The following is a 26,143-nucleotide window of genomic DNA, read 5'->3' on the forward strand; positions in this document are numbered from 1 at the left end:
CAATCCTTTTTGGATCTACTTAGAGAAAAGTGTATTTGTTAGCTTTTCAAGACTCATGTAAAACCCATAAGCCTCGGAGATTTTCAGATTTAAAATAATAGTACTTTTAGGAATAGAAAAAATATCAAAGTTAAAAGGAAAAAAAATCCTAGTTTCTGTTAAAAATCTGGCCATAGGGCTGCTAGAAATATTAATGTTAGGATGAACTTTAGAAATCCGATAGTGCAGCTCTTTTCTTTCATAGATGAGGAAACTGAGACCTAAGGTCATAGAACTCACACTAATAAAATATTCTTTTATTAGTAATATTTAAATCGTGCTTTTATGTCTTAAAAGATTGAGGTATTCAGCCAATTAAATGGAATGGTGGTGATCTTCTACAAATTTGTGGAAAATAATTAAGTTATTCAACAAGCTCTCTTACCTTAAAGTTTGTGTTTAAACATTGATGACTGCAATAAATATTAATGAAAAACTTATTAGCAATCTAAGTATAATATGATTATTAGTTCAGTAATTTGGAGGGGCGTTCTATATGTAAACTTATTATTATGATTTCATATAGTCGGGTTTTACCAGTGTTAAGTTTTAATTCTTGTGATGTTATGTTATACTACTAAGACGTTGACCCTCAAGCATTCTACCTTCTGAAGACTTTTGAGAACCACTGTCTTACAATACACAGATTGCTTAGATTTATCTACCAGTGTCTTAACAAATTAAAAACGCTTTTCTCAGGGCCCCTGGGTGGCTCAGTCGGTTCAGCCTCTTAGTTTCGGCTCAGGTCGTGATCTCAGGGGTCGTAGGATCTGTCTCTGTGGGGCTCCACACTCCGTGGGGGATCTGCTTGGGATTCTCTCCCTCTGACCCTCTCCCCCCACACACACGCACTCTCTCTCTCTCTCTCTCTCAAATAAATGAGTCTTTTTAAAAAATGCTTTTCTCCTATTTTATAAATAAATCACTACTTCACTCAGGTGAAAGATGTAAGCATACTTAGGAACATCCTGAAGTGTAGTGATCTGAATTATGAATTAATACTTAAATATGTATATTTTATATGGGAGATTAAGATTATAATTGACTGTGGTGTACTTCAATATGGTCTTAGCTAAAAACTGTTAAATACTCATACCTAATTAACTCAAATATGTATTTTTAAAATTCCTTGAATGCAAATTTACTCTTAAACTTAGTTAATTACCAGAAGTTAAAAAGAGATTTGGAAGTCAGTTTTGTGTGTTTTTTATATGCTTTGTTTTTATTTTTTTTTTAAGATTTTATTTTTATGTAGTCTCTGCTTCCAAAATGGGGCTCAGACTTACAACCCTGAGATCGAGTGTCGCATGCTTTCCTAACTGAGCCAGCCAGGCGCTCCTGTGTTTTGTTTTGTTTTTTTTAATAGTTAACCCGGAATTAAAAGAAGTGCATATTCACAGAGACCAGGAACATCTGGGACACAGAGTTTTTAAGTAATTGGGAAGAGCTGAGTTCTGCTGAATAACATTCTCTCCCTTTCTTTGTTGGCATGTATTTAATGTCTCTGAGGTCAGTTCCAGTAGATGCTGGTAACCAGGCAGTTAAGGAGAGCTGAAAGTAGATGGATCCTCCCCCAACCCAGCTTCCTATTAGAAGATTTTTTTTGTTGTCTCAACATAAATATCTGTAAAATGTAGCACGTTTAAATTTTTAGACTGCTTTAGGAATAGCACCCATAGAAGATACACTTAGCTATAATATGTGGATCTGTATTTATATAGAAATCAAAGTTCCTTAACACTGAGAATTTTTCTTTAAAAGATAGAGCTGATTTGATATGTATGGCTGATAGAAGAATTGTTCTTTTTTTGTAAACTCTTAATAAAATAAGACTATGGAAACTGTATTTTCCTTTTTCAAATTGGAAAGTGTAAACATAACGATTAACTTATTATATGAGTAACAATAATAGTAATAGAGATTTTTATCACTTTAGATTTTTTCCCCAGTAATGTCAGATACTGCTTTGCAGATGATACCTGACTATATTAGGTAGAGCATCTAGGAAACTTTTAAATCACTTTATTATCTTTAATTTTATGGATATCCCTTGTTTTTGTAATAAATTTCATGCCTGAATGAAATTACTCTGACCGCCAGCATTCAGAAGTCTAATTTTTTTTCTCCCCTACATTTCCACCCATCAGCAAGAAGGAACCAATATTGGCTATGAAGTCATGGCACTATCCTTTATTATAATTCAGAATAAATAATAATAAAAGTTTTATATGTAAATCGGATATTTTTAAATTGAATCATTTTAAATATAGAAATGGAAGCTGTCAATATAAAAGAATATTATAGTAATTTATTTTCTTCTGAAGCAGAAAAACCATTAGGCAAGTGTAACATTTAATTTCAGATTTTTGTCCTATCTAGAGAAGGCAGCATTCTGCTTAAGATCAATAACTTACATTTATGGCTCTAGAAATATATCATAGGAAAGGTGGCTTCTAATGGTAGTGACCTAAGATGTCCTAACATCAAAATACTTCATCGTGACAATAGACCTTCCAGAGTTCAAATAAAAATATCCTGTCTAATTCCACTATTTCCAAAGTGGGAAGTTCATTTTATTCTTTATTTAAAAAGAAAATACAGGGGTGCCTGTGTGGCTCGGTCAGTTAAGTGTCTGCCTATGGCTTGGGTCATGATTGCAGGGTCTTGGGATTGAGTCCTGAGTCAGGCTCCTTACTCAGTGGGGAGTCTGGCTCGCTCTCTCACTCTCCCTTTGTGCTCCCCCCCCCCCAAATAAATAAAATCTTGAAAAGAAAATGCAAAATTGGATTTTCCCATTACCATTAATTAAATATCATTAAATTAATAGTGTTTGATATAATCTGGTACTTTTTTTTTTTAAGATTTTATTTATTTATTTGACAGAGAGAGAGAGACAGCCAGCGAGAGAGGGAACACAAGCAGGGGGAGTGGGAGAGGAAGAAGCAGGCTCCCAGCGGAGGAGCCTGATGTGGGGCTCGATCCCAGGACCCTGGGATCACACCCTGAGCCGAAGGCAGGTGCTTAATGACTGAGCCACGCAGGCGCCCCAATCTGGTACTTTTTACCCAATTTTTTAAAAAGTTAGTATGATTGTACACTTAAAGAATGTTACGATGCAGTAGAATCCTAGACTAGGGTTTGTTCTAACCTGGTTCTGCCAGTTAAGAATAAAACTATTGATTCTAGGGCAGATAAAATACATCATCTTTGGCTTTTTTTTTCATTTCTAACATGAAAAAGAGAATACCTCTCTAACTTTCCAGGATTTTTGTACAGATCAAATTAAATAATATTTGGAAACCGTTATGGAACCTTGAAGCATTATAAACAAATAGATAATAATGTACTATTTTGTGTAAGACTTTCACAGTGTGACTTTTCACAGTAGAGAAATTTTATTTCCATTTGTAATGTCTTTTCTAGGGACTTTTTCAAGCACTTTAATTATACTATCTATTTCCTATTCTCTGCCCGCAGTGGGGTTCTGATTAATCTTTCCTTCATTAGTGCTTTCTATATGCCAGGCACTATGGTAAGTATTGAAGATTTTAAGTCTCTACCTCTGAGAAATTCATAATCTAATGGAGAAGAAACATATATTTTTTAAATCACATCATGGTGCCATTATTGATATAAAAGTCACCAAAAATCATCTTTACAAATTAAAAAAGAGTCACCAAAAATCCCCCAAATCATGGTTTAGACAAAATATAGTTATCAATTATCAAGAGCAGCATTGTCAAATAGAACTTCCTGCAGTGATGGAAATGTAGTAGCCAAAATGGCTTTTGAAGTCCTGGAGTGTGGCTAGTGTGACCGAGGAACTGAATATTTTATTTTAATTAATTCAAATCTGAATAGCCACACAAAGACTTAGGTGAGCTGGATTCCTCTCCTTCTGACCTACGGGCTGACAGACACTGCTCATCAGCCATTGCCCAGCTGCACTGAGCACGTGTGGTGAGCGTGTTCCAGATCAGTTACTCAGCCCCTCATGATACAGAGTTGAGAATATATTGTACAATAGTTCTAGTAATTCTAGCTTTATATACTCAGAATTTAAGTTCGTTTTTTTCTTATAACATTGCAGTTTGGACCAGAAAATCCCTTTAGGACACAGCAAATGGCTGCCCCTCGAAATATGCTTTCTGGATATGCTGAACCAGCTCATATCAATGATTTTATGTTTGAACAGCAAAGAAGAACTTTTGCCACATACGGTAGGGTGATAAGATTTACTGTTTCCAGTTTGACACATTTCTGTGTGGATAATCTGTTTTATCTTCTTGCTTTTTAAATTTATTAATCTAGATTCCTTTTTTAAAAACGGTAGTGTATTTTCTTAAACACATCTATAAATATTTATACAAATGGGAAGATGAACTAATATTTTTAACTATCATTCTAAATTTGCTGTGTTTTCTGAGTACTAAAAATAGTCTGAGGTCTTAAAAACAGAATATTCTTTGTTGTACTTGATAATGAACGCTTGTTATTGAATGTCCATCATATGCAGGTTGCTGTTGAAGTTGGTAAATGACCAGATAGTGTTAAGAGGTTACTTTTATTTTTTAATTCCAGTATAATTAACGTACAGCATTATATTAGTTTCAGGTGTACAATAAATATAGTGATTCAACAATTCTGTACATTACCCAGTGCTCACCATGATAAGTGTACTCTTAATCTCCTTCACCTATTTCACCCATCCCCCCACCTACCTCCCTTCTGGTAACCATCAGTGTGTTCTCTCTAGTTAAGAGTCATTTTTGGGGGGGTGCCTGGGTGGCTCAGTCATTAAGCGTCTGCCTTCGGCTCAGGGCCTGATCCTAGGGTCCTGGGATCGAGCCCTGCATCGGGCTCCCTGCTCCACTGGGAGCCTGCTTCTCCTTCTCCCACTCCCCCTGCTTGTGTTCCCTCTCTCGCTGCCACTCTCTCTGTCAAATAAATAAAATCTTTTTTTTAAAAAAAAGTCTTTTTTTTTTTTGCTTTATCTCTTTTTTCCTTTGTTCATTTCTTTTATTTCTTAAATTCAACATATGAGTGAAATCATATGGTATTTGTCTTTCTTGGACCAACCTATTTCACTTGACATTATACCCCCTAGATCCATCCATGTTGTTGCAAATGGCAAGATTTCATTCTCTTTTATGGCTGAGTAATATTCCAGTGTATATATATTACATCTTCTTTACCCAATCATCTGTCAGTGGACACTGGGCTGCTTCCATAATTTGGCCATTGTAAATAATGCTGCAATAAACATAGGGTTACATATATCTTCTTGAATTAGTGTTTTCATATTCTTTGGGTAAACAGTAGTAGAATTACTGGATCCTATAGTAATTCTGTTTTTAATTTTTTGAGGAACCTCCATACTGTTTTCCATAGTGGCTGCACCAGTTTGTATTCCTGCCAGTGGTGCACGAAGGTTCCTTTTTTTCCTCATTCTTGCCAACACCTGTTGTTTCTTGTGTTTTGATTTTAGCCATTCTGACAGGTGTGACATGATACTCATTGTGGTTCTCATTTGCATCCCTGAGGATGAGCGATGTTAAGCATGTCTTCATGTGTCTGTTGGCCATTTGGATGTCTTCTTTGGAGAAGTGTCTATTCATGTCTTTTGCCCATTTTTCATCAGATTATTTGTTTTTTTGGCATATTCTTTTTATCTTGTTATTTACTGATTGACTTTATTCTGTTTCTCAGATCTTACTCTGAAATGTTTTCTGTTGTTCATTAAAGGACATCAGGAAATAGAATGGCCACAGATTCATTGTGTAAGATAACTATATCCTATCAGATTTAAGAAAGTTAACATGCACACAGGATTGGGAATCTCCTCTAAAAGAAGGTGGTCTTTATAACGTCCTTGTTGATAGTTCCTGGTCACTGATACCAGATTTGCTAATATTTGGTGGTGCCCTTCCTTTCTCTTTCTATAAGCTCATCTGTGTCTCTTTGCCTATTGTAATTGTGATCTTCTTTATAAATCAGTTACTTATGCTAGTGTTTCTTTCCAAAAAGGTAATTGAAAAAGAAAACTTAGAATTTTACAACAGATTTTATAATCACATCTTTAGACATCAGTAAATTGTCTCTTTTTTTTTCTTTAGTTTTCTTTGCAGGCAGAATTCTACCTCTTCCTTTTATTTCTTATAGAATTTGTTTTAAGTTCTGAACAAATTTTTCTACCTTCTCTGCCATTAACTTCCATTATTATAAGATAGGATTAAAAAAGGTTAAAAAAAACCAGCATCATGTGAAATATATGTATTCAGTGATGCTTTTTGATAGTAGTTATTTTCATTAAATAATATAAACAAATTTTAAACTTTTAGGAAAGAGAGAAGAAAAAGGTTACCTATAATCCCACTATACTAACATATCTACTGTTAGCATCATGATCTTTATCTCTCCAAGTTACTCTATACTATAATCAGTCTATACAAAAAAATTTGCATCTCACCTTTTTATTCAGTGTTCTATCATAAACATTTTTCAGTGTTAATTTATAATCTCAGTTTGTCATTTTTTAGAACTATGTAGTGTCTGTACCATAATTTACATAATTATTCTAATATTGGAAAGTTACTTTTTTTCTAATTTTTAGGGAGTGATGTAAACTGATTCACTATAAATTAGTTTAGAGTTTTAGTATAGATAGTCTTAGTTATTTATCACGATATATTCTTGGAAACTGGTTGTAAAAAGATTGTCATATATTAAATCATATTTCACCATAACAAGGTTATAATTGACAGTGTGCCAAAAGCTAAGACTGTATACCTCTGAAATCACCTAGAAGGGTTGGACACTTCCAGTCCAAAAAAAATAAAAATGGTTATCAATGCATTGTATGAATTACTTGTATAAGGGATCCGTGTAAATATCAAGTATATATGCAGCACATAAAAATCAACTTTATTGCATCATGAGTTTGCTATATTCTAGCCTATAATGAAACAGACTTTTAAATACTTTGTTTTAGACCTTAGAAAGAACTTAAGCAATAATTTAGATAGCTACGAGTACTTTAAAACAAAACAGAAAAGAAAAGGTTCAATTAAGTTTATCTGGTACCTATTTTTCTTCTTAAATTATCCTATAGTAAGAGTAGGCATTTAAAACTACTCAGTTGGCTTTAGACCTGGTTTCAAAAATGGGCCTGTTTTTTTTAATAGCCAGTGGTTTTTGCCTCTCCCTTTAGGGGGTGGTGGGCTAAGACAGAGATTGAACTATCCAGTGAGTTAAAGACATAAAAAATGAAAGCCAGAACTATCCAACAGATTGTGCCTTGGTGTTAGCACAGATCAGACTGGTCACTACCTTGCTGGGTGGCCTCAGTGTGTTTGGGTTCAGAGTCTACATGGTAATACAGTTTCTTCCAGGTAAGAGTTCTGGGCTTGCACCAATCATGGGGTGGCCAGGGGGCACCGGACCAGTCTATTCATTTTTCAGAATGCTGTCGTAGCCCTGATAGAGGTACTGAAAGACTTCAGGAGCTCTACACTTCAGTGACAGCATATAATTTGGGTTTCTTGGCTGGCTACATAGCTCAGCCAAAATCCAAATGCCATTAGTGAACTTCAGGGATTGGTACAGCATATCCTGCCCTTCCACATTCCTCTTGGCAATAGTATAAACATTGTTGTTTTACAATTTGTTGGAACAGTGTCAGCATTTAAGTGACATTCCTTAATCTGAAACTAGCTCATTTTATTGGGAATGCCCTTCCATGTTGCAAGGAAGACCGGGTGCTCCATTTTGCCATCTTTTACAGAACACACATTGAATGGGATAAGGCAGCTGAAGTAGAAGACATCAGTATTAGTTTTCACAGCTACCTGCGGTTTATGCAGAGGTTCTATCTTCATGACTGAGCCCAAAGTGTTGAGAGGCACGGAGACATCAATGCTCTGGTTTCGCATCAGTGGTGTACGGATGGCCAGAGGAGTACTCGGGATGACACCCAAAGCTATTCTCGTTAAACTGGATTGCAAAGTCTGTCGTGCTGGAGAGCTTTGTTGGTGAAGTTCATTTCCATATAGATGTGCCCTTGGCAGTGACTAAATGTTCCAGAAATCTCCAAGCCTTTAGCTTTTACTATAGGAGGCTAGACATCCACCAGGTGTCATGCCTATCCCCATGGAGAGTTCAAACAGGTCATTCAGACCACTGCTGACCACAGCAGGAGTAGGTGAAGGAGCAAAAGTTGCAGGCACTGATGAGGGGATGATGAAGGATTGTCCCACCATACTATCTAGTCCTCCTCCCAAGAGATTTACTGCTCCCATCTGCATGGAAGACACCTGTGGCACATTGACTGGGGGGCCGAGGTCAAGGTTTAAAGTTTAAAAGTTCTCCTAGAAGGTCACCTTGAGAGGGGATAACCTGAGGCTGTTCCGGGTTGGTGGCAGTGGTGGTGCCCACAGGGCTGTCACCTGCATCAGTGCTCCCATGGTGTATTGGCAAGTGTTTGTGATGGATTCCATGACTTCCTTCCACAAAAGCATTGGGAGGCTAATGGTACACGCTCACAGCTGCTCTGAGCCTTCCGGTCGTCTCAGGGTTGTAATTAGATGCGCAGTCCAAGATGAAGACCTCATCCCATCCAGTGCACTCATTCAGGGCTGTCAGCAGCTTGTTAATGTTCTGTGGGTTCAGATCAAGTAGGTTGCTGCTTGGACGAGATTCACAGATTTCAGATAATGCATAACTGCATAAGCCCCCACCATTGGCTTTGAATCTGCTATGGGATTCCACAGAGAATCTAGAAATCCCTGATCTTCCACCATTTGGGCATTGATATCTGGAGTTTTGCCACACAGACTGCTGCTGTTTTCCAAACATAGGGATCCTCATCCTTCAAGCACTTGCAGAGGGGTTCACAGAGATATTCTGTAATCTTGTCCACCTGGATGACCACCCCCCCTCCATGGTCCTGATGGCCCAGGCCCAAATTAGGGGATTGGGAGCTTCACTGTCCTTCACAAAGCTGTTGACAGCCATGATGGCCATGTCTGGCTGACTCGTGGCATAGTTCATCAAACAAGAGACACCCAAGCTGCTTTAATTCTAGACTGTTAGTTTACATCTGGAAAGAGAGAGCTGACATCCTTCCCCACAGTCATGGCAGCAATCACTTTCTAGACAGCCTCCTTCCTCTTTTCTTTCTTTTCATTGTTGAGTTCAGCCTTCAATTCAAAGATTTCACCGTTTTTATTGACTGTGAAGTATTGGAGTCAGTCATGGTTTGGGATCTTTAATGTGCACTGGAGGCAAGGGTGGGGGTGGCGGCCGCAGCCAGAGAACATGGCCCAAGTGGTGTTGTAGTGGTTTCCTGCACATTACTGAATATAAATGTTTTCAGGGGTTTTGCTATATCTTGTCAAATTGCTTTCCAAAAGAATTCTCCCAACTTACATGCCCACCACCACGTGTTCAAGTCCTATTTCTCTTTTCCTAAGTTCTGTGTGATTGTTTTTCCTTTATTTATGTGATAACAAAAATACTCTCTTTAATTTGTTCCATTTGGACTACTAGTGAGGTTGAAGGTTTTTCGATATATTTGTGACCAGTCTTTGCAGATCATTTTTATCTTATTTACATATTGAGATATTAGTATTAATGATCTTAAGGATCTAATAATAAAATTGGTGTTATTAGAGACTCCTAACTCTAGGAAACAAATTGAGAATTGATGGGATGGGAAGGTGGGTGGGGAATGGGGTAACTGGGTGATGAGCATAAAGGAGGGCACGTGATGTGACGAGCAGTGGCTGTTAGATGCAACTGATGAATCACTAAATTCGATCACTCTGAAACTAGTACTACACTATATGTTAATTACATAGAATTTAAATAAAAAATTTTTTAAAATAGAGATATTTCAAATAAGACTACAAAGGAAGAAAGACATTAACTGTATTAAAAATATAAAAAGGAAAACAAAGATAGATGGGAATATTAGAACTAGAATGCAGACATAGTCACTTGAGACATAGGATAATATAGAAAACTAATTGGACTAAAATTTTGTAGTGTTAGAAGTATATCTTGCTCTGTCACTTGCTGCCTTCTAGTAGGGCATATAGCTAATATTTAGCTTCTCTTATTTGTAAAGGGGAAATATTATTATCCCTTAATTACCTGACGTGGGAGGCAATAGTAGTAGTAATGGTAATAATGACAGTAAAGATTTATTTTACCGTAGATGATGTGGAAAAGGAAGAGAGCATAAATTCCTGTGCTCAGAAACAAGACTATGGCCAAATAAGCTGGGGATTGGTGCTTACGTAGGTATCACAGGAAGTACCAGGGATCTGCCTTTCCTCTCTGCCTCCCACTCCATCCCTCCAAACATATAATGCAGTGGCATTTGTATAGACATAAATCTCTCTCAAGATAGAATTACATTCTGGATAAATTTTTCTGATTGAGATGGAGATTTTTAACATCAGATATGTTGGTCTAAATTTTATATGAGCCTTATAAAATCTCATTTAAAAAATCCTTTACAGAACACTGTTCTGTACATCAAAGAGACAAAAGATAAATAACTCATGGGATTTGGACCTGTGATTTCAGAGAGGTTATTCCAAAGCTGCTTTTCTGCCATCAGGCTCTCTCCTGTGGCTGAGAACATATTTTATTACTCAAAAAACTGTAAGCAATTGCATTAATAGCCAGGTGGTTGGTTCTTTTCTAGCATATCATGAGGGTGAGTTGAATACCTCTATCCTTAGCTTGTTTGAAAAGTGTGTTTGATGACAAATCTTTTTCTGTTCCCCAAAAGAAGTTCTCTTTCATCTTTAGCTGGAAAATTAAAGTGTCAACTTTATCTACTAGGATGGACCCCTTAAAAAAGTGGCTAGTACTTTTATATATTTTATGATTATTCACATGGGTCATAGACCATAAACTGTTTAATGACCTAGGCTCTTTTGTAAATTAGTGGTGATTACTAAAACTAATTTTACCAAACATATATCATGTTATAGCACCCCCACTTAAGGAAAATTGATTTGAGTTAACATAGATAGATTTTCTTTCCTGAAGTCCCCAAAGACCACTGAAGACTACATTTATATAGATAGTAGCTACATACTTTCATCACTTTTTGAAGGCGTGTATTCACATGCCAGTTGATATTCTCACTTTTCTTACCAAGGAAACATACATAATGATTTATGAAGTAAAAATGTATTATTTTAAAATTGAGAGGGAAGACTGTCTTTACAGAGAATAACATTTTCAAATAGCTAGATTTTATATAATTCTTCTTACTCTATTCTTTTTTAAATTATTTAATAGTTAATATAATTTGATAAGCTAAAGCCATGTATTTTCTATTACCAAAACCAAAAAGGAAATGCTTTCTAAACTTCCAAATGTGTGGTGTACATATATTTTTAAGATCTTAGAAATTAAAGACTAAAATTCAGAGAGACTGTTAATAATGTAATATCAATATGCTAGATTCATCCTATAAGATACTTCTTACTTGGCTGAAGTCCTTCATGTCCAGTCTGAGATTTGGGTTAATTGTTCTAAATAGGAATATAGCTCAGGAAAGAAAGATAGTCCTAAGTTAAAGCGACCATTTCAACATCTGGGAAGGAAAATGTGAGATGAGTATATCTGTATAGTGATAAAACGAATTATAAGTGGCAAAAATGGAGTCAGTAATAAGTACTTTTTTCCTTTCAGGTTATGCATTAGACCCTTCATTAGATAATCATCAAGTGTCTACTAAATATATTGGTTCAGTAGAAGAAGCTGAAAAAAATCAAGGTAATTTATTCAAATTTATCTGAAATATTTCATATCAAGTATATGTGTATATATACACACACACACTTATAATTACTGTCTTGCAAAATGACCTGAGACTGTAGTAAAAACTAGTATTTTATTAGATTGATTTTATTTTTAAGTTGAAACAAGCGAGTAATCTATTATAGAGCAATATGGTCGAGAACCATTACAGTTTAAAGCTCATTTTTGCCATTCATGAGGCATGCAACCTTGTAGGGAAGATGTTGGTACCTATTTATTCTGGGTTGTTATGAGTACTTGGCACAGTGCCAACCCTGTAGAAATCATTCAGTAAATTATAATTAATGCGTAGCAAATGTTTGCGGTTTATTTCTCAACACTAATGTCAAGCTACATTTTTACAGAGCAGAACAAGTTTTATTATACATTGTCTACAGAGATTGTCTTAGGGTTGCTTTGAAGGCTGAGTTTGAGTATGTTTTAGAATATGTATTTGTGCTCATATTCATTTTGTACTTATAACAAAGCGTCATACTCTACATGCTGACTTGTCACAAAGCTCATCATTGGAATCTTACCCGTAAGTTATGCTCATTAGAAAAAGAATACGCTGCTCGTATGAGAATACTTCTACTTAGTAGCTACAGACCTTATATCAACCAGCGACCTTCGGTGTACGAGCTACATTTTTATTCAGTAGAATTTCGACAAGCTTTTGTTGTAGCACACAACCTAACGGAAACGCATTTGAATTAATGTAGGTAAGCTTTTTTCTTTGAGTTAGACCTCTACACGCCAAATCTCTTATGTAGTTAGAGTCTCCGTTAATAGTTAAACTGTAATTATGACTCCCATAAAACTTTTTTTTCCAGTTTACTGGCTACACACAGCTTGCCACCTCCTACCGATCAACTCAGAATCTCAACTAGAAACATCCTCTTTCCTCTTTTCTTTTTAATCTAAGACTTATATTAGAGGTCCAATTTAGATTTAGATCACTTAGAAGAATACCAGATTCTTGTGAAACCTTGCTTAATTTATATTGTTAAATTGCAAGTGAATCAAAGTTATTAATTACTTACTGTAATTTAATCTAATTCAGTTTTTAAATGATACATTTTAATTTATTCTTGTCAGTCATTGGAGCATCTGACTCTTGATTTCGGCTCAGGTCACGATCTCAGGGTCATGAGATCAAGCCCCGTGTCGGATTCCATGCAGAGCGTGGAGCCTGTTGAAGATTCTCTCTCTCCCTCTCCCTCTCCCCCTCCCCACCACACACACTCTCTCTCTCTTAAAAAAAAGAAAGTAGCTTTATCGTTATTTAGCAATATTAAGTTGCTGGATTCCTTTCAAAAAGTGGTAAAATCCACTGATCCAGGTCCTTGATTCATTAAAAGGATTGTGTACCTTGTAGGATTACATAGCCAGGTCTTTTCTTTAAATATATTAGGACTTGCAAAATATTGCAGTAGGAGAAAGCTTCTCTTCCCAGAAGATTGAGTCTCTTTTTGTATGGTATGAGTTGGTGTACCTGGCAGATTCATATAGATTTCATTTTGTGTTCTTTAATAAATCTTTGGTCACTTGAACAATCAATTTTCTTTAACCATATAAAGTAAAAATTATTTATATGCTACTGTTTCTTTAGAAGATATCCATATTTGTGATCTCTATTATGTATTTTTTTAATGTAGGTTTAACCGTGTTTGAAACTGGTCAGAAAAAAATAGAAAAGAGGAAAAAGTTCAAAGAAAATGACGCATCTAATATTGATGGTTTTTTGGGACCGTGGGCAAAATATGTGGATGAAAAAGATGTAGCCAAACCCTCAGAAGTGAGTTTTGATGTTTTTCATTGCCAATTCAGGTAGATGCTGTGTTTCTGTGAAGGATATCTATATTAATAAACTTGAGATTCCTTAGAGAACCAAATGATGACTCATCAATATTTCTCTGCCATGGTTGATTGGGAAAATAGAGTAAGAGTTTCTAATTTTTCTTGTGAATATTTTCAATTTATCCTTTTCTGATTTATTTTCTTCTTTATTTTTAATTAAAATACAATATTGAACAATTTTTAATACAAATTAAAATTTAATAAAAATTGATAATGCTATTAAGTTATGGTGGTAGCTGGTTTTGATACCATATACTGAGATAGTAATCACAGAATCAACCTTTCTGTAATTTTAGAATTGATGGTGGGTTTTGTTTGTTTATTAACTTATTTAAAAATTTTAACAAATAATAATCTATTTTTAAAAAAATAATAATACCATGTAATGTTATAAAGTACAACCATAGAACCCTACCTGTCCTTCTCCATTTCCTAATCCCACTATCTATGTAAGCCAGTGACTATCCTAGGTCTTAGAGATATAGCAGTGGAAAAGATCAAGAAAATCCTGTCCTCATGAAGCTTATATTCTAGCTGTATCTTTCATTCATGTATCTCAATCAAATACATATGCCACTTTTTATTTACATTAGACATCACTTGTTGACCTCTTTGTTATTATAGATAAAGACTTACTACTATCCCACCTTCCTTCCACTGCTCCTCCCATAAAAGTTGTGTCATAAATCTGTAGTCATTGCTTATATCCTTATGACTTAGTAAAAGCTATTTACTGGAGAACAACATTGTGTACAAAAATTGAGTTTCCTTTCCAATACTAGATTTTCTAACCACTTTGTCTTTTTGCTTAGATAATTAGCATAATACAATACATTTGTTTCTAGGTGTTCCAGAAAGATGGGTTTTGAATAAAATAAGTTTAAAAGTATTAACTAGTACCCATTATGTGTTTAATGTCATTTTGTAATCTGTCAAAGAGTTGAGACTTGTATCCCAGGAGACATACTTACAGCTATTGCTTCACCCAAAATTGGACCTCATTATAAAGTATTTATAACCAGCTTTGGGCACAGTGGGGTTCTAAAACATCCATTTTAAAGTTCATTCCTTAATTTCCTTAGGAAGAACAAAAAGAATTGGATGAAATCACAGCAAAGAGGCAGAAAAAGGGCAAACAGGAAGAAGAGAAACCTGGGGAGGAGAAGACAATCTTACATGGTAATATATTTTTTATGCCTCTTCATTTTTATGATAAACTTTCAGATACTCACTCTGTTCTCTGTTCGTATACTATCAATTGCCCATACTAATCAGCTGCTGTACTTCCCTATATTAGGAATAATTGTATTTGACTATTTGCATCTCAAAGAAATTACAGCACACTCTTCCATATACTAATAAAGGAGAGAAAATAGCATGATTAATGATTGCCACAGATGATTCTTTCAAGTGCTAGTGAATTTTTAAAAATAGTAGATAAAGAAGAAATCTGAATTGTCATAATCTGTTCTTTCCTAAGAACAGACTCTTGCCCCATTTTATCCTTTTGTTTTTAACTCAAGTCAGATATTCTCCAGATAGCCACATAATTCATAACTATTACTAAATTAAACTTGAAAAGAAAAACTTTGTTTTTCATGTGAATAGACTGGAGATTAAGATTCTCATGCTAATTTTGATATGTGGAAGGAAAGCATATTCAGGAAATGTATTCTAAAATAAATTATAAATATTCTAGAATGTACCTGGTTCAGGTACCAAATATAACTAATAATTAGTTGCATTTGGAAAATTATGTAGTGATTATCAAACTGTAAAGAATAATTTAGTATCAATTTTTGATTATTCTAATGTTAGATCACATATCAAATATTTAGGTTTGATGAGGCCATATTTGGTTTCTTAAACTCAGTTTTGTCTTCAAGGACGCTATTTAATACTGTGGTGCTTGCAGCCATAATAAAAATAACAGCCAACATCCATCGAGGACTTCCTCTGTGCCAAACATGCTACTAAATGCTTTATATACACTATGTCATTTAAGTCCCACAAGTGACTTCACTGCAAACTTTGTGTTGAAAGTGGAAAAGAGAAGGGAAAAGGAACCTGGAAGGGCATAAAAGAGGAAGACGGAAAAGGGATAGTTGATATTTTTGTTTTAACTTCTTTTCTGTCCTGTTTTGCTTCTGGGTCTTTGCCAGTGACTCACAAGGCCCAAGTATTTTCTTGTCTTCCCTCGCTGTAATTATGCTGCAGTGAAGTCTTTTTTTATATATCATTAAAATGTGTAACTAAGTAAAAGAAGTATAGATGTTATTTAAAGGTCTGATATTCTCTGGGTATTTAGAAATTCCAAAACACTACCTCTAATTTAAATAACAGCAGGGATTTCAAGCAGCTAAATTTTAGCTGACTCTTGGTCTTAACTTCATCAGCATTATTACCCAAACCTTAATAAGGAACAATATCCCTATGAGAAAACCGTTATCATTTAAGGATATAGATTTTATGACTGTAGCTGGTATTTGTTCACTGCTTTCCTCTGTCTCGTTGTTTCAGTTAAAGAAATGTATGACTACCAAGGTAGATCCTATCTTCACATACCTCAGGATGTTGGTGTTAATCTGCGGTCCACTGTGCCACCTGAGAAGTGCTACCTCCCCAAAAAACAAATTCATGTGTGGTCGGGACATACAAAGGTAAGCAGATTGGTCACAGGGATTGGCCATGACATAACATTTCTTAATTCGGTGTCCTGTCGCCTTAGGGTAGCCCAAGCCTTTCCCCACAAATTCCTGCCACAATCTGCTTTTTCTGGGACACCACATCCATGAATAATGGGTTGGTAGTAGCACCAAAACCTCAGTAATCTTGCCTAAGCTCTTGGGATTATCGTGCTTAAGAGAAGATTAGCTGGTTTCTGGTTGATAAACTCTGGTCATATTGAAACTAATGTAGAGACAAGATACTTGAAACTTTTGATGTTGATATTCCTTGTCATCTGCACTATTCCAACTGATCATTCCCAGCTCTTGGCAAAGAGCAAAGGAACTGAGTAAAAGGAAGAAGAGAGAGAGCATTAGCAACTTGATTGAGCAAGTATTCCCTTGGGTGAGAAAGTCAGTATTAAAGTTTAAAAAACAAATCTTCGAAAGCTTCGTGTCAATAAGGGCTGTTCTTGGAATACTAATGAAGGCTGTGCTCAGGCATGATTTTTGGGATGAAGAAAAATAGTACATTAAGTTGCTTAAAAATACACTGTCCTGGGGCGCCTGGGTGGCACAGCGGTTAAGCATCTGCCTTTGGCTCAGGGCGTGATCCTGGCGTTCTGGGATCGAGCCCCACATCAGGCTCCTCTGCTGGGAGCTTGCTTCTTCCTCTCTCACTCCCCCTGCTTGTGTTCCCTCTCTCGCTGGCTGTCTCTATCTCTGTCAACTAAATAAATAAAATCTTTAAAAAATAAAAAATAAAAAATAAAATAAAAATACACTGTCCTTACGTTTCATTTCAGGTGATAGTTGAATGTTTCTGATTGATAACTGTAACACCTTTTTCTAGGGCGTCAGTGCCGTCAGATTATTCCCTCTCTCTGGCCATTTATTGCTGTCTTGTTCCATGGACTGTAAAATTAAGGTGAGTCTTCAGTAACAGTAGGAATGCTGCAGAGCTAGTGCTTTGGTGAAGTCTCTTTGGTTAATTATAAATAAATTTGGGTTTGTTAGGCAATTAGAGGCTAAAAATTTTCTCTTAGGCCCCATGAATGCAGCCATTTATGAACTCCTTCCAAACATGTTGATTAAAATATGGCTCTGTGGTCCAATTGGCGAGGCTCTTTTGTAAGCTTAGATAACTGATTAGAATATAATCAATCACTCTGGTTTAGATACATAAATATTTAACCACTAATAATGCATTTTTTTAGAGGTTTTGGATGTGTAACTGAGTTCATTTGTTCCTCAGAACCGTAGGAGGTAGAGAGGACACGCGATAGAAATCCCATTGTAGAAAATAGATAATGCAATTCATCCTTTTTCTTATAAATGCAAGTAGATACCAAGTAGCAGAAATGCTCCCAGCCTCTTCTCTCAGCTTTTATAGTCTTAGGAAGCTCCACTTTAAGCTAAATTTCAGCTGTAGAGTATGTGGGGGAGAAAACTCAGTTGCCACTGCATGTCAGCTTGAACATGGGGAAAGCCTTTTAAAAAATCTTAAATCTGAGGGGTGCCTGGGTGGCTCAGTCGTTAAGCGTCTGCCTTCGGCTCAGGGCGTGATCCCAGAGTCCTGGGATCGAGCCCCACATCAGGCTCCTCCTCTGGGAGCCTGCTCTTCCTCTCCCACTCCCCCTGCTTGTGTTCCCTCTCTCGCTGGCTGTCTCTCTCTGTCAAATAAATAAATAAAATCTTAAAAAAAAAAATCTTAAATCTGAAAGAATAGTTATCTTTTTTTGTGTCTTCTGTGTCTAAATTGTTATGATGGTCAAGAAATATCAACTCTGTAATACTCTTGAGGCTTGGAAAGTTGAGTCATTAACATTTTACTCTTTGTAAACAGTTCATGAATATGAACAATATATGAAGGTAGCTTTTCTTGATGAGAACAGCCATTTAGGCATTTATCTCTACTCAATAGCTTAAAGTCACAGGCTAACAGTTTGGAGTAAAAAACCTTTGTTTCCTTTAACTTTGACTTCATACAAGCTATGTTTGTTGAGATTAAGGTCTTTTGACCAATTAAAAAAGCATAGAGTTCAATTTTGTTCATATCCGTAAACATTTATTAGGTACCTATTGTGTGCAAGGGGCTGAGACTAAAAATTTATCAAGGCCCTGTCCCTGCCCTCATGGTAATTATTTCATTATGATATAAATGATGTTATAGAGTCAGGCGGAAGGTGTTCTGGTTTCTAAGAGGAGCATCCTTCAGCAGGAAGGTAACCAAGTAAAGTGGTGGTGAGGGAAGGGAGCGTAGGTAGTAGAGTATGTCTGAAATGAGTGAATAGAATGGATAGGCATGGCGTGTGCTGAACACTGCAAGTTTGTGGTTGCTGGAGTCTCGAATCAGAGAGATACAGCATAGCAGCAGTCCTCACCAAAGGATCAGGTGCTAGAGGTCCTTGCCTGGTATGCTGTGGGAACTGAGACTTTATCCTGTTGGCACTGGGTGGCCAGGAAGTGCGGTCTCTTTTAGAACACTAGTAACATTATTGAGGATTAGATTTGAGGCAGGCAAGAATAAAGGTAATTTTAGGGACGCCTGGTTTGACTCAGTCGGTTAAGCGTCTGCCTTCAGCTCAGGTCATGATCTCAGGGTCCTGGGAACCAGTCTCACATCGGGGTCCTTGCTCAGTGGGGAGCCTGCTTCTCCCTCTACCTGCCGCTCCCCTTGCTTGTGCTCTCACTGTCTTTCTCTCTCTCTCTGACCAATAAAATCTTTAAGAAGGAAGGAAGGGAGGGAGGGAGGCGGGGTGGGAGGAAAGAAAAAGAGAAAGAAAGAAAAAGAGAAGGAAGGAAGGAAGGAAGGAAGGAGTTTTGAAGCTATTGTATTAATTCACTTTAGGTGCGATGAGAATCATTAGCCTGTTACATTTTAGTCTAGATCATTATTTTCATATAGCTTCTATAATATTTTGTTACTTCAGAAAGCTCAAAAAAAATCTTCAGTACCAAAATGTTATAAACATAGCAGCTTTAATAACATTTAGTTCTTCTGAAAGTAGCTCATAATATTACATAAGCAGAAACTTTTCATCATAGAAAATATATAAAATATAGAAAAAAAGAAGAAAGTGAAAATCACTTGTATTAGCTCCATCTAAGTTCTCTTGATATTTTGGTGTATCTTTCAGTATCAGATTTCAAATGTGTGTGTGTGTGTGTGTGTGTGTGTGTGTGTGTGTGTGTGTGTATGTAATCTAAGTGGTACAACACAGACTAGCAGCACCAAGCATCATGTTTGTTGATGTATGATGCCTTGGTTAAATCCCCAGTACCCACATATATGCACACACATAGCTGGCGTATGGTTGTTGTTCTTGATTGAAACTTGTCGCTTTATCAAAGTCTTGTATTCAATTTAATATTTCTATGTGTTTTTTCCCCAGCTATGGGAGGTTTACGGAGACAGACGCTGCCTGCGAACATTTATTGGTAATACTTCTTTTCTCTCCGTCTATAAATCTATTTGGGAAGACTTTTAAACTAAGATAACATCATTAACAGTAATATTACTACACTGATAAGGAAAGTCTTCAAAGACTCGAACTGAGTCTTGAAGAGGAAGTTCTCCCAAAAGGGAACCCGGAAGAGAGAGCAGCAAAAGCAAAAGTGGTTTGAGAAAGCAGGCTGCTTTGGGACCGCCAAGTATATTTCAGAATTGCTAGGGAGGGGATATGATGAGAGAGGACAAGAGGAAAAAGCAGTATAACCAGGGGCAGAGCATGAAGGACCTTATGTGCCATCAATAAGGAGTGTAGGATCCATTAAACAGCTCTTGTAGAAATTAACTCGATCAGATTTGAAGTTTACGGAGATCACAGTGGCAGTATGGAAGATGCTCTGGTAGGGCAGGCCTGTAGGCAGGGAAATGAATGACAGGGTTATTTCATCGGTCTGGATTAGACATGATGAGAGCCTGGACTAAAGCAGCAGATAGAGAGGAAAGGAACAATCAAGAGTTAAAATCAGGGGCGCCTGGGTGGCACAGCGGTTAAGCGTCTGCCTTCGGCTCAGGGCGTGATCCCGGTGTTCTGGGATCGAGCCCCACATTAGGCTCTTCCGCTATGAGCCTGCTTCTTCCTCTCCCACTCCCCCTTCTTGTGTTCCCTCTCTGGCTGGCTGTCTCTATCTCTGTCGAATAAATAAATAAAATCTTAAAAAAAAAAAAAAGAGTTAAAATCAGCGGGACTTAGTCCCTGGATGTGAGTGATAAGAGTGAAGCAGAAATCTAGGGTGATGCCCAGCTGGCTGGCTGAGCGCTGGTCCCCTTCACCAAGAGAGGGGACATAAGAGGATGACGAGGTGCCACTCATTAAATTTGACCTGCCTTTGGGATATCGAGATGAACGTGGCCAGTAAGCAATTAGCCAGGTGCTGAGCTTTGAAAAGAGGTTCAGAATTGGCGGCTCAAGTATACGAAAGAATAAGATTGAGCGAACTCCGTGAGGGAGAAAACAAGGCCAAAAAGAGAACAGCTTTGTGGCAAACGAGCCTTTTTGGTAGAGGATAGTTTACTGTCCTCGTGAGATTTCATGTGCAGCCTGGTTCCATCTCCAAATTTAACTGTACATTATTGAAACACTATTTGCGTGAATCGTAGTGTCTCTGTTCTTAGATTCAAGTGGGAGTCCGTTCCGCAGTGCTTTGTTATGATTTTAGGGCCTCGCTGAACAAATAACTACTGCCCAAGATGCATGGCATCCTACAGGACGACTCCCAGCAGCAGACAGGGGGGAAATGCCTCTTCTACATGTAGTTGACCTGGTCTCCATCCGTCTCCCCTGCACTGGCAGACAGTTTTTCAGTGGAAAACAAATTTACCAGTTTTGGAAGATGGGACCCTTGCTGTAGAAAACAACGCCTAATTACTGTGGCACATGGCCTGATTCGAGTTCACTGGGGATGGTGGCCCAGGGCTGCTGTGTGTGGCTGACGATTCGTGCAATGCACATTTTGTCGGTCTTGGTCGTGAAGGGGTGGTAAAAAATAGGAAAGTTTCTGCTCTCATTTAGCCACAGTTTGTCCCTGTAACTTTCAAAAGAGGTGATTGGTCTGGCAGACTGATTTCTAAGCAAAGCACCTTGAAGTTAATTTATTGTCAAAATCTATCTTAAAACAAACAGAAGTTATAGTTTCCAAAAGGTTTAGTCTCTGAGATTCTGAAGTCACTTCTCTGAAACTTGGTAATGTGATCACAGAAATGACAGGTATTGCAGAAGAGCTGTGATTCCGTGAACTTTTGGGTTAGGTCGCTTTGTTTCACTTAGTGAGTAATCTGGAGCAGGAACCTCCCAGATGTCACTCGGCCCTCCTCTTTCGTTGGCAATAATTGGTCTGTTATGTTTCCTTAAATTCTTGGCTGCTTAGTCATCAATTATGTATATAGCATGTGAAAAGATTTCTATGACAAACTCTAAAAAAAAAAAATGTTAGATCTTTTCTCTTGATTCTTACCTAAATGTTATGCATCAGAAACAGCTAGGGCCCTTTCTGAAGGGGGAATAAAAACCACCTACGTTCCCAAGCCCACACCTAACATAGTCCACATCAGAAAGTCAGGGGATGGGATTCCAGAGATTTTGACTCATAGGGTGGCTTGAAAATGCTATTTCTCATATGGTGTTTGTGTTTTAAGAGAAGATACGTCAGCTCACCTGCATTTCTGTTGTCCCTGCCTTAGGCCACAGCAAAGCCGTTAGGGACATCTGCTTTAATACTGCAGGAACACAGTTCCTCAGCGCAGCCTATGACAGGTACCTTAAGCTCTGGGACACTGAGACAGGTAAGAGCTCACTTATGCTAATGCCAATACGTATTTATCTTCTAAATTAGCATTTATAAATGATACAACATTGAGTGGTCTTCAGTTCAGGTCTACAGAGGCAAAATGATTCTCGTATCATCGACGGTCAGCTAATATCATAAAATGTTTGTAGAGTTCACACTCAGCTATGTAAGTAGCTCTTTTATCTGAAACTTTGTTTCCACCAAATACAATTTATAAAGCAAACATCCTGATAGACAAGCAAATTTGAAATCTTCCACAGACTAGTCAATTGATCTTTTTGTTCCCCTCCACCGCCCAGCTCACTGCGTTACACATAATAGAAGCACAATAAATGTCTGATGAACAAAATTAAATTTAATTGCCCACATGGATTAAAAAGTAAGTCTGTTTACAGACCCATGGGTCACGTCGTTTTATATATTCACAGATGTTAATTGTATTAGTACATGGTGGCTGGTATAATTTTATCTCATTAGAGAACCATCTTTGATCTTACTGAGTTTTAAGGGAAAAGATAATAGCTAATATTTATTGAACACTTATTGTTTACCAGACATTGTGCTATGCACCTGTATCCAGTATCACATCCAATTCTTAAAATATCCCCAGAATTACTATTATTATTATAGATGAAGAAATTGAGGCTTAAAGGGGGAACTTTTCCAGAGCCACATAGCTAGGAAGTGGCTGAACTGATTTAAACCGAGGTCTCTCTAATGCCAGAGCCCCTACTCTTACTCCACAGTGGTTCTCAATTCAGGCTACACATCATAATCACTTTATCTGTTCTGCAATTGATGATACGGATTTACTTTTGAAAAAAATATTTTTAATCCATATAAAGAATCTGTGAAAAGGAACAATATCATTTATAGTAAAGAGCAAGCAGGCTGCCCTTCCCCAAATTGTATTAAGCAGATGCTCTCTAGATGTTAATCCCAGGGCTGTCTTTGAAGTGTTCAAATTTATTTTACCTACTTTAACTTGAGTCTTTGGTTTTAGGACAGTGTGTATCAAGATTTACAAACCGAAAAGTGCCCTATTGTGTCAAATTTAATCCCGATGAAGATAAGCAAAATCTCTTTGTAGCTGGTATGTCGGATAAAAAGATTGTGCAGGTAAGTCTTTTTACAGTATTCTTAGTAAGATTCCTATAGTTTACGTTGTATTAGGGGATGGAATAAGGAATATTAATTTGTTTAATGCTTGCTGCTTTTAGGGACTGCTAACGGTCTGTTTTTAGTAGAAAACAGTCATTATGTTAGAGATCTTTTTCTTCACTTTTCCACAGTTCTGATCTTTATTTTCGTATCTGCTCCACTTCGGTCTTACCTTTTCTCTTGTTTGCTATACAGTGGGACATTCGAAGTGGAGAAATTGTGCAGGAGTATGACCGGCATTTGGGAGCTGTCAACACCATTGTTTTTGTTGATGAGAATAGGAGATTCGTGAGCACATCTGATGATAAGAGCCTACGAGTTTGGGAATGGTGAGTTTCTGTCAGTAGAAGATCTGATTTATATAATTGTAGCAAGCAGTTTAAAAATTTGTAGCCAAAGAAAAGCCTGATAATATGCAACGATTTGAATATTTTCACACCTGTGATCTCTGGCTTGCCAACCAAACTGTTTTAAACATTTAAGGACCCAGAATGTGGAAATAAAAATTTAGACATGGTACGTTTCATAGTCTTTGGGCAGTCTATCTAAAGGTTATATATATATATATATTTTTTTTTTTTAAAGATTTTATTTATTTATTCGACAGAGATAGAGACAGCCAGCGAGAGAGGGAACACAAGCAGGGGGAGTGGGAGAGGAAGAAGCAGGCTCATAGCGGAGGAGCCTGATGTGGGGCTAGATTCCATAACGCTGGGATCACCCCCTGAGCTGAAGGCAGACGCTTAACCGCTGTGCCACCCAGGCGCCCCTAAAGGTTCTATATTTTGAGCCATTTTTCCTGCATCGGCAGAAAGTTCGTATTGTGCTGCCGTACATTCTTCATTAGGTATTTTGTCTTTCAAAATGACTGATGAGATGCAGGGCCCACAAATGTGTAGACCAAATTATTTATGGTGGGGATGGACCATTAGATCCTGGCCTCAGAGTCAACCCAAAAAAAAGAAAAAATATTTAAAAATCTCTCAGGTTTTTAAACGCCTACATTATGATTATTCAATACTGAAAATGGCCCCATGTCATCACCCATTGTGTCCTGCCATTCATAATACATAATGGTAGGAAACAAATGTTTTATTTGTAGAATATGATGGTTAATTTTGCTTTCCTTGAGAGAGAAAAAAAATTTTTCTAAAGTCAAGAAATACTAAAGCTAGTTTCACTAAATATCATAAATCATGTTTTATCCTTTATTTACAAAGAAATGCATAATAGTCTTTTTGTTCAAAGGAATGTTTGGATGGAGCCCAGCTCATTTTTATAGTCAGTTATGAAGCACAGCTCAGCCGTGGTTACAGCCTTGCAGGGCCTAGAAGGTGTGACTTCCCACCCCGGAAGTTGTTCTGCTTTAAGAAGTGGGAAGCCTTTCATTACAGCCGGTAGTTTGCTCCTGAAACGGAGTCCCTTTGGGGGAGCTGAGCAGGTCCCTAACACCGTCAGGGAAATTTGGGTACTTGAAGGTTTCATGTAATTTAACTGCAGTTTCTCCCACGCTCACCACCAGCAAACCCCTTCACGTTGCCCCCATTCATGGCGAGCCAACTGTATACTTTATGTAGAGTGTTGATATCATCCTTAGAGTTCGTGATTTGAGACTGTGTTATAGCTAAGATCTTTCTTACTTCAGAAATGATGTTACATGCAGAGACCTCAAGTTTTATATGAGCCGCCTTAGACCACTTGCACCATCCTCTGAAGAATAAACATATCCGTGTGCTTGTTTTGTTTATATACTTCAGCAGTTTGATTATACTTTAACTTTCAGATGTTTCTACAGATGATATTTCAGCTCCATTTTAAAATGTGGAGTGGTATAAACGAAATTGGTAAATATTTAAATGAAGCACCAATTACAGGGCTCTAAGAACACTTGTGTGTGCTTTCTAAATTAGAGCATTGGTCAGCAAAATATTTTGATTAAATTAAGGGGTAATGTCAGCATGTTTCTTGTTTTCCCTCATCAGAGCTTAAGAAATACTCCGAAGAGTCATGATAGTGTTTCATTTATAAGTGATGACATCCTTTAGATTTCGTTTGCTTTTGGAGCCTTCCTCACCAATCTTCGCGTGAGGATATGTGCCTCTTGTCCATGATTCCACACAGTGCTTTGCTTCTCACAGTTTTTTAGTGCTTGCGCATTCGTTCCTGCGTCAGCTATGCTCACACTTACCCCAGTGCCTGGCACGTCATATGTGCTGAATATCTAAGGAAGTCGTTATTGTCGGAATTATTAATGAGCCTACATCTATTGAGCCCTTTCTGTGTGCCAAGCACGCTAAGCATTTTATGGGAACTCTCTGATTTAATGTGCCAAAGTAGTCTTACGAGATAGATGTATTTGCTATCCCAGTTTTATAGATGAGGAAACTAATATAGGTTAAGTAATTTACCCAAGATTCCACGAGACATGAAAATCCAGAATTCAAACTTGTATTAAGCTGATTCCAAAGCTTGAGATTTTTTTCCAGCTTAATTGAGGTACAATTGACAAAATTGTAATATATTTAAAGTGTGTAACATAATGATTTGGTATATGGATACATTGTGAAAGGATCTCACTGAGTTAGCCCATCCACCACCTTAGATATTTACCTTTTTTGTTTGGTAAGAACACTTAGGTTCTACTCTCTTAGCAAATTGCGGTTATACAATACACTATTGTAACTAGAGTCGCCATGTCATACATTAGGTCCTCAGACCTTATTCATCCTACAAATAAGAGTTTGTACCGTTTTACCAGCCTCACGTAGTTCCCCACCCCAACTGGAGTCCCTGGCCACCAC

At 37.1% G+C, this 26,143-nt stretch overlaps 1 protein-coding gene across 1 annotated transcript in view; it reads left to right on the forward strand.

Moving 5' to 3' along the window:
• The window catches only part of CDC40 (cell division cycle 40), a 51,322-nt gene that overhangs the window by 14,186 nt on the left and 10,993 nt on the right, over positions 1 to 26,143 (forward strand). The window contains exons 3-12 of the mRNA XM_008706223.2: positions 4,130 to 4,259; positions 11,752 to 11,835; positions 13,518 to 13,657; positions 14,802 to 14,898; positions 16,240 to 16,379; positions 17,239 to 17,313; positions 19,781 to 19,826; positions 22,075 to 22,176; positions 23,185 to 23,300; positions 23,538 to 23,671. Coding sequence (XP_008704445.2) covers positions 4,130 to 4,259; positions 11,752 to 11,835; positions 13,518 to 13,657; positions 14,802 to 14,898; positions 16,240 to 16,379; positions 17,239 to 17,313; positions 19,781 to 19,826; positions 22,075 to 22,176; positions 23,185 to 23,300; positions 23,538 to 23,671 — 1,064 coding nt within the window. The remainder of the gene's footprint in view (positions 1 to 4,129; positions 4,260 to 11,751; positions 11,836 to 13,517; positions 13,658 to 14,801; positions 14,899 to 16,239; positions 16,380 to 17,238; positions 17,314 to 19,780; positions 19,827 to 22,074; positions 22,177 to 23,184; positions 23,301 to 23,537; positions 23,672 to 26,143) is intronic.

The sequence above is a fragment of the Ursus maritimus genome, unplaced genomic scaffold (assembly GCF_017311325.1).
Source record: "Ursus maritimus isolate PB19 unplaced genomic scaffold, ASM1731132v1 scaffold_13, whole genome shotgun sequence".
Taxonomy (NCBI): domain Eukaryota; kingdom Metazoa; phylum Chordata; class Mammalia; order Carnivora; family Ursidae; genus Ursus; species Ursus maritimus.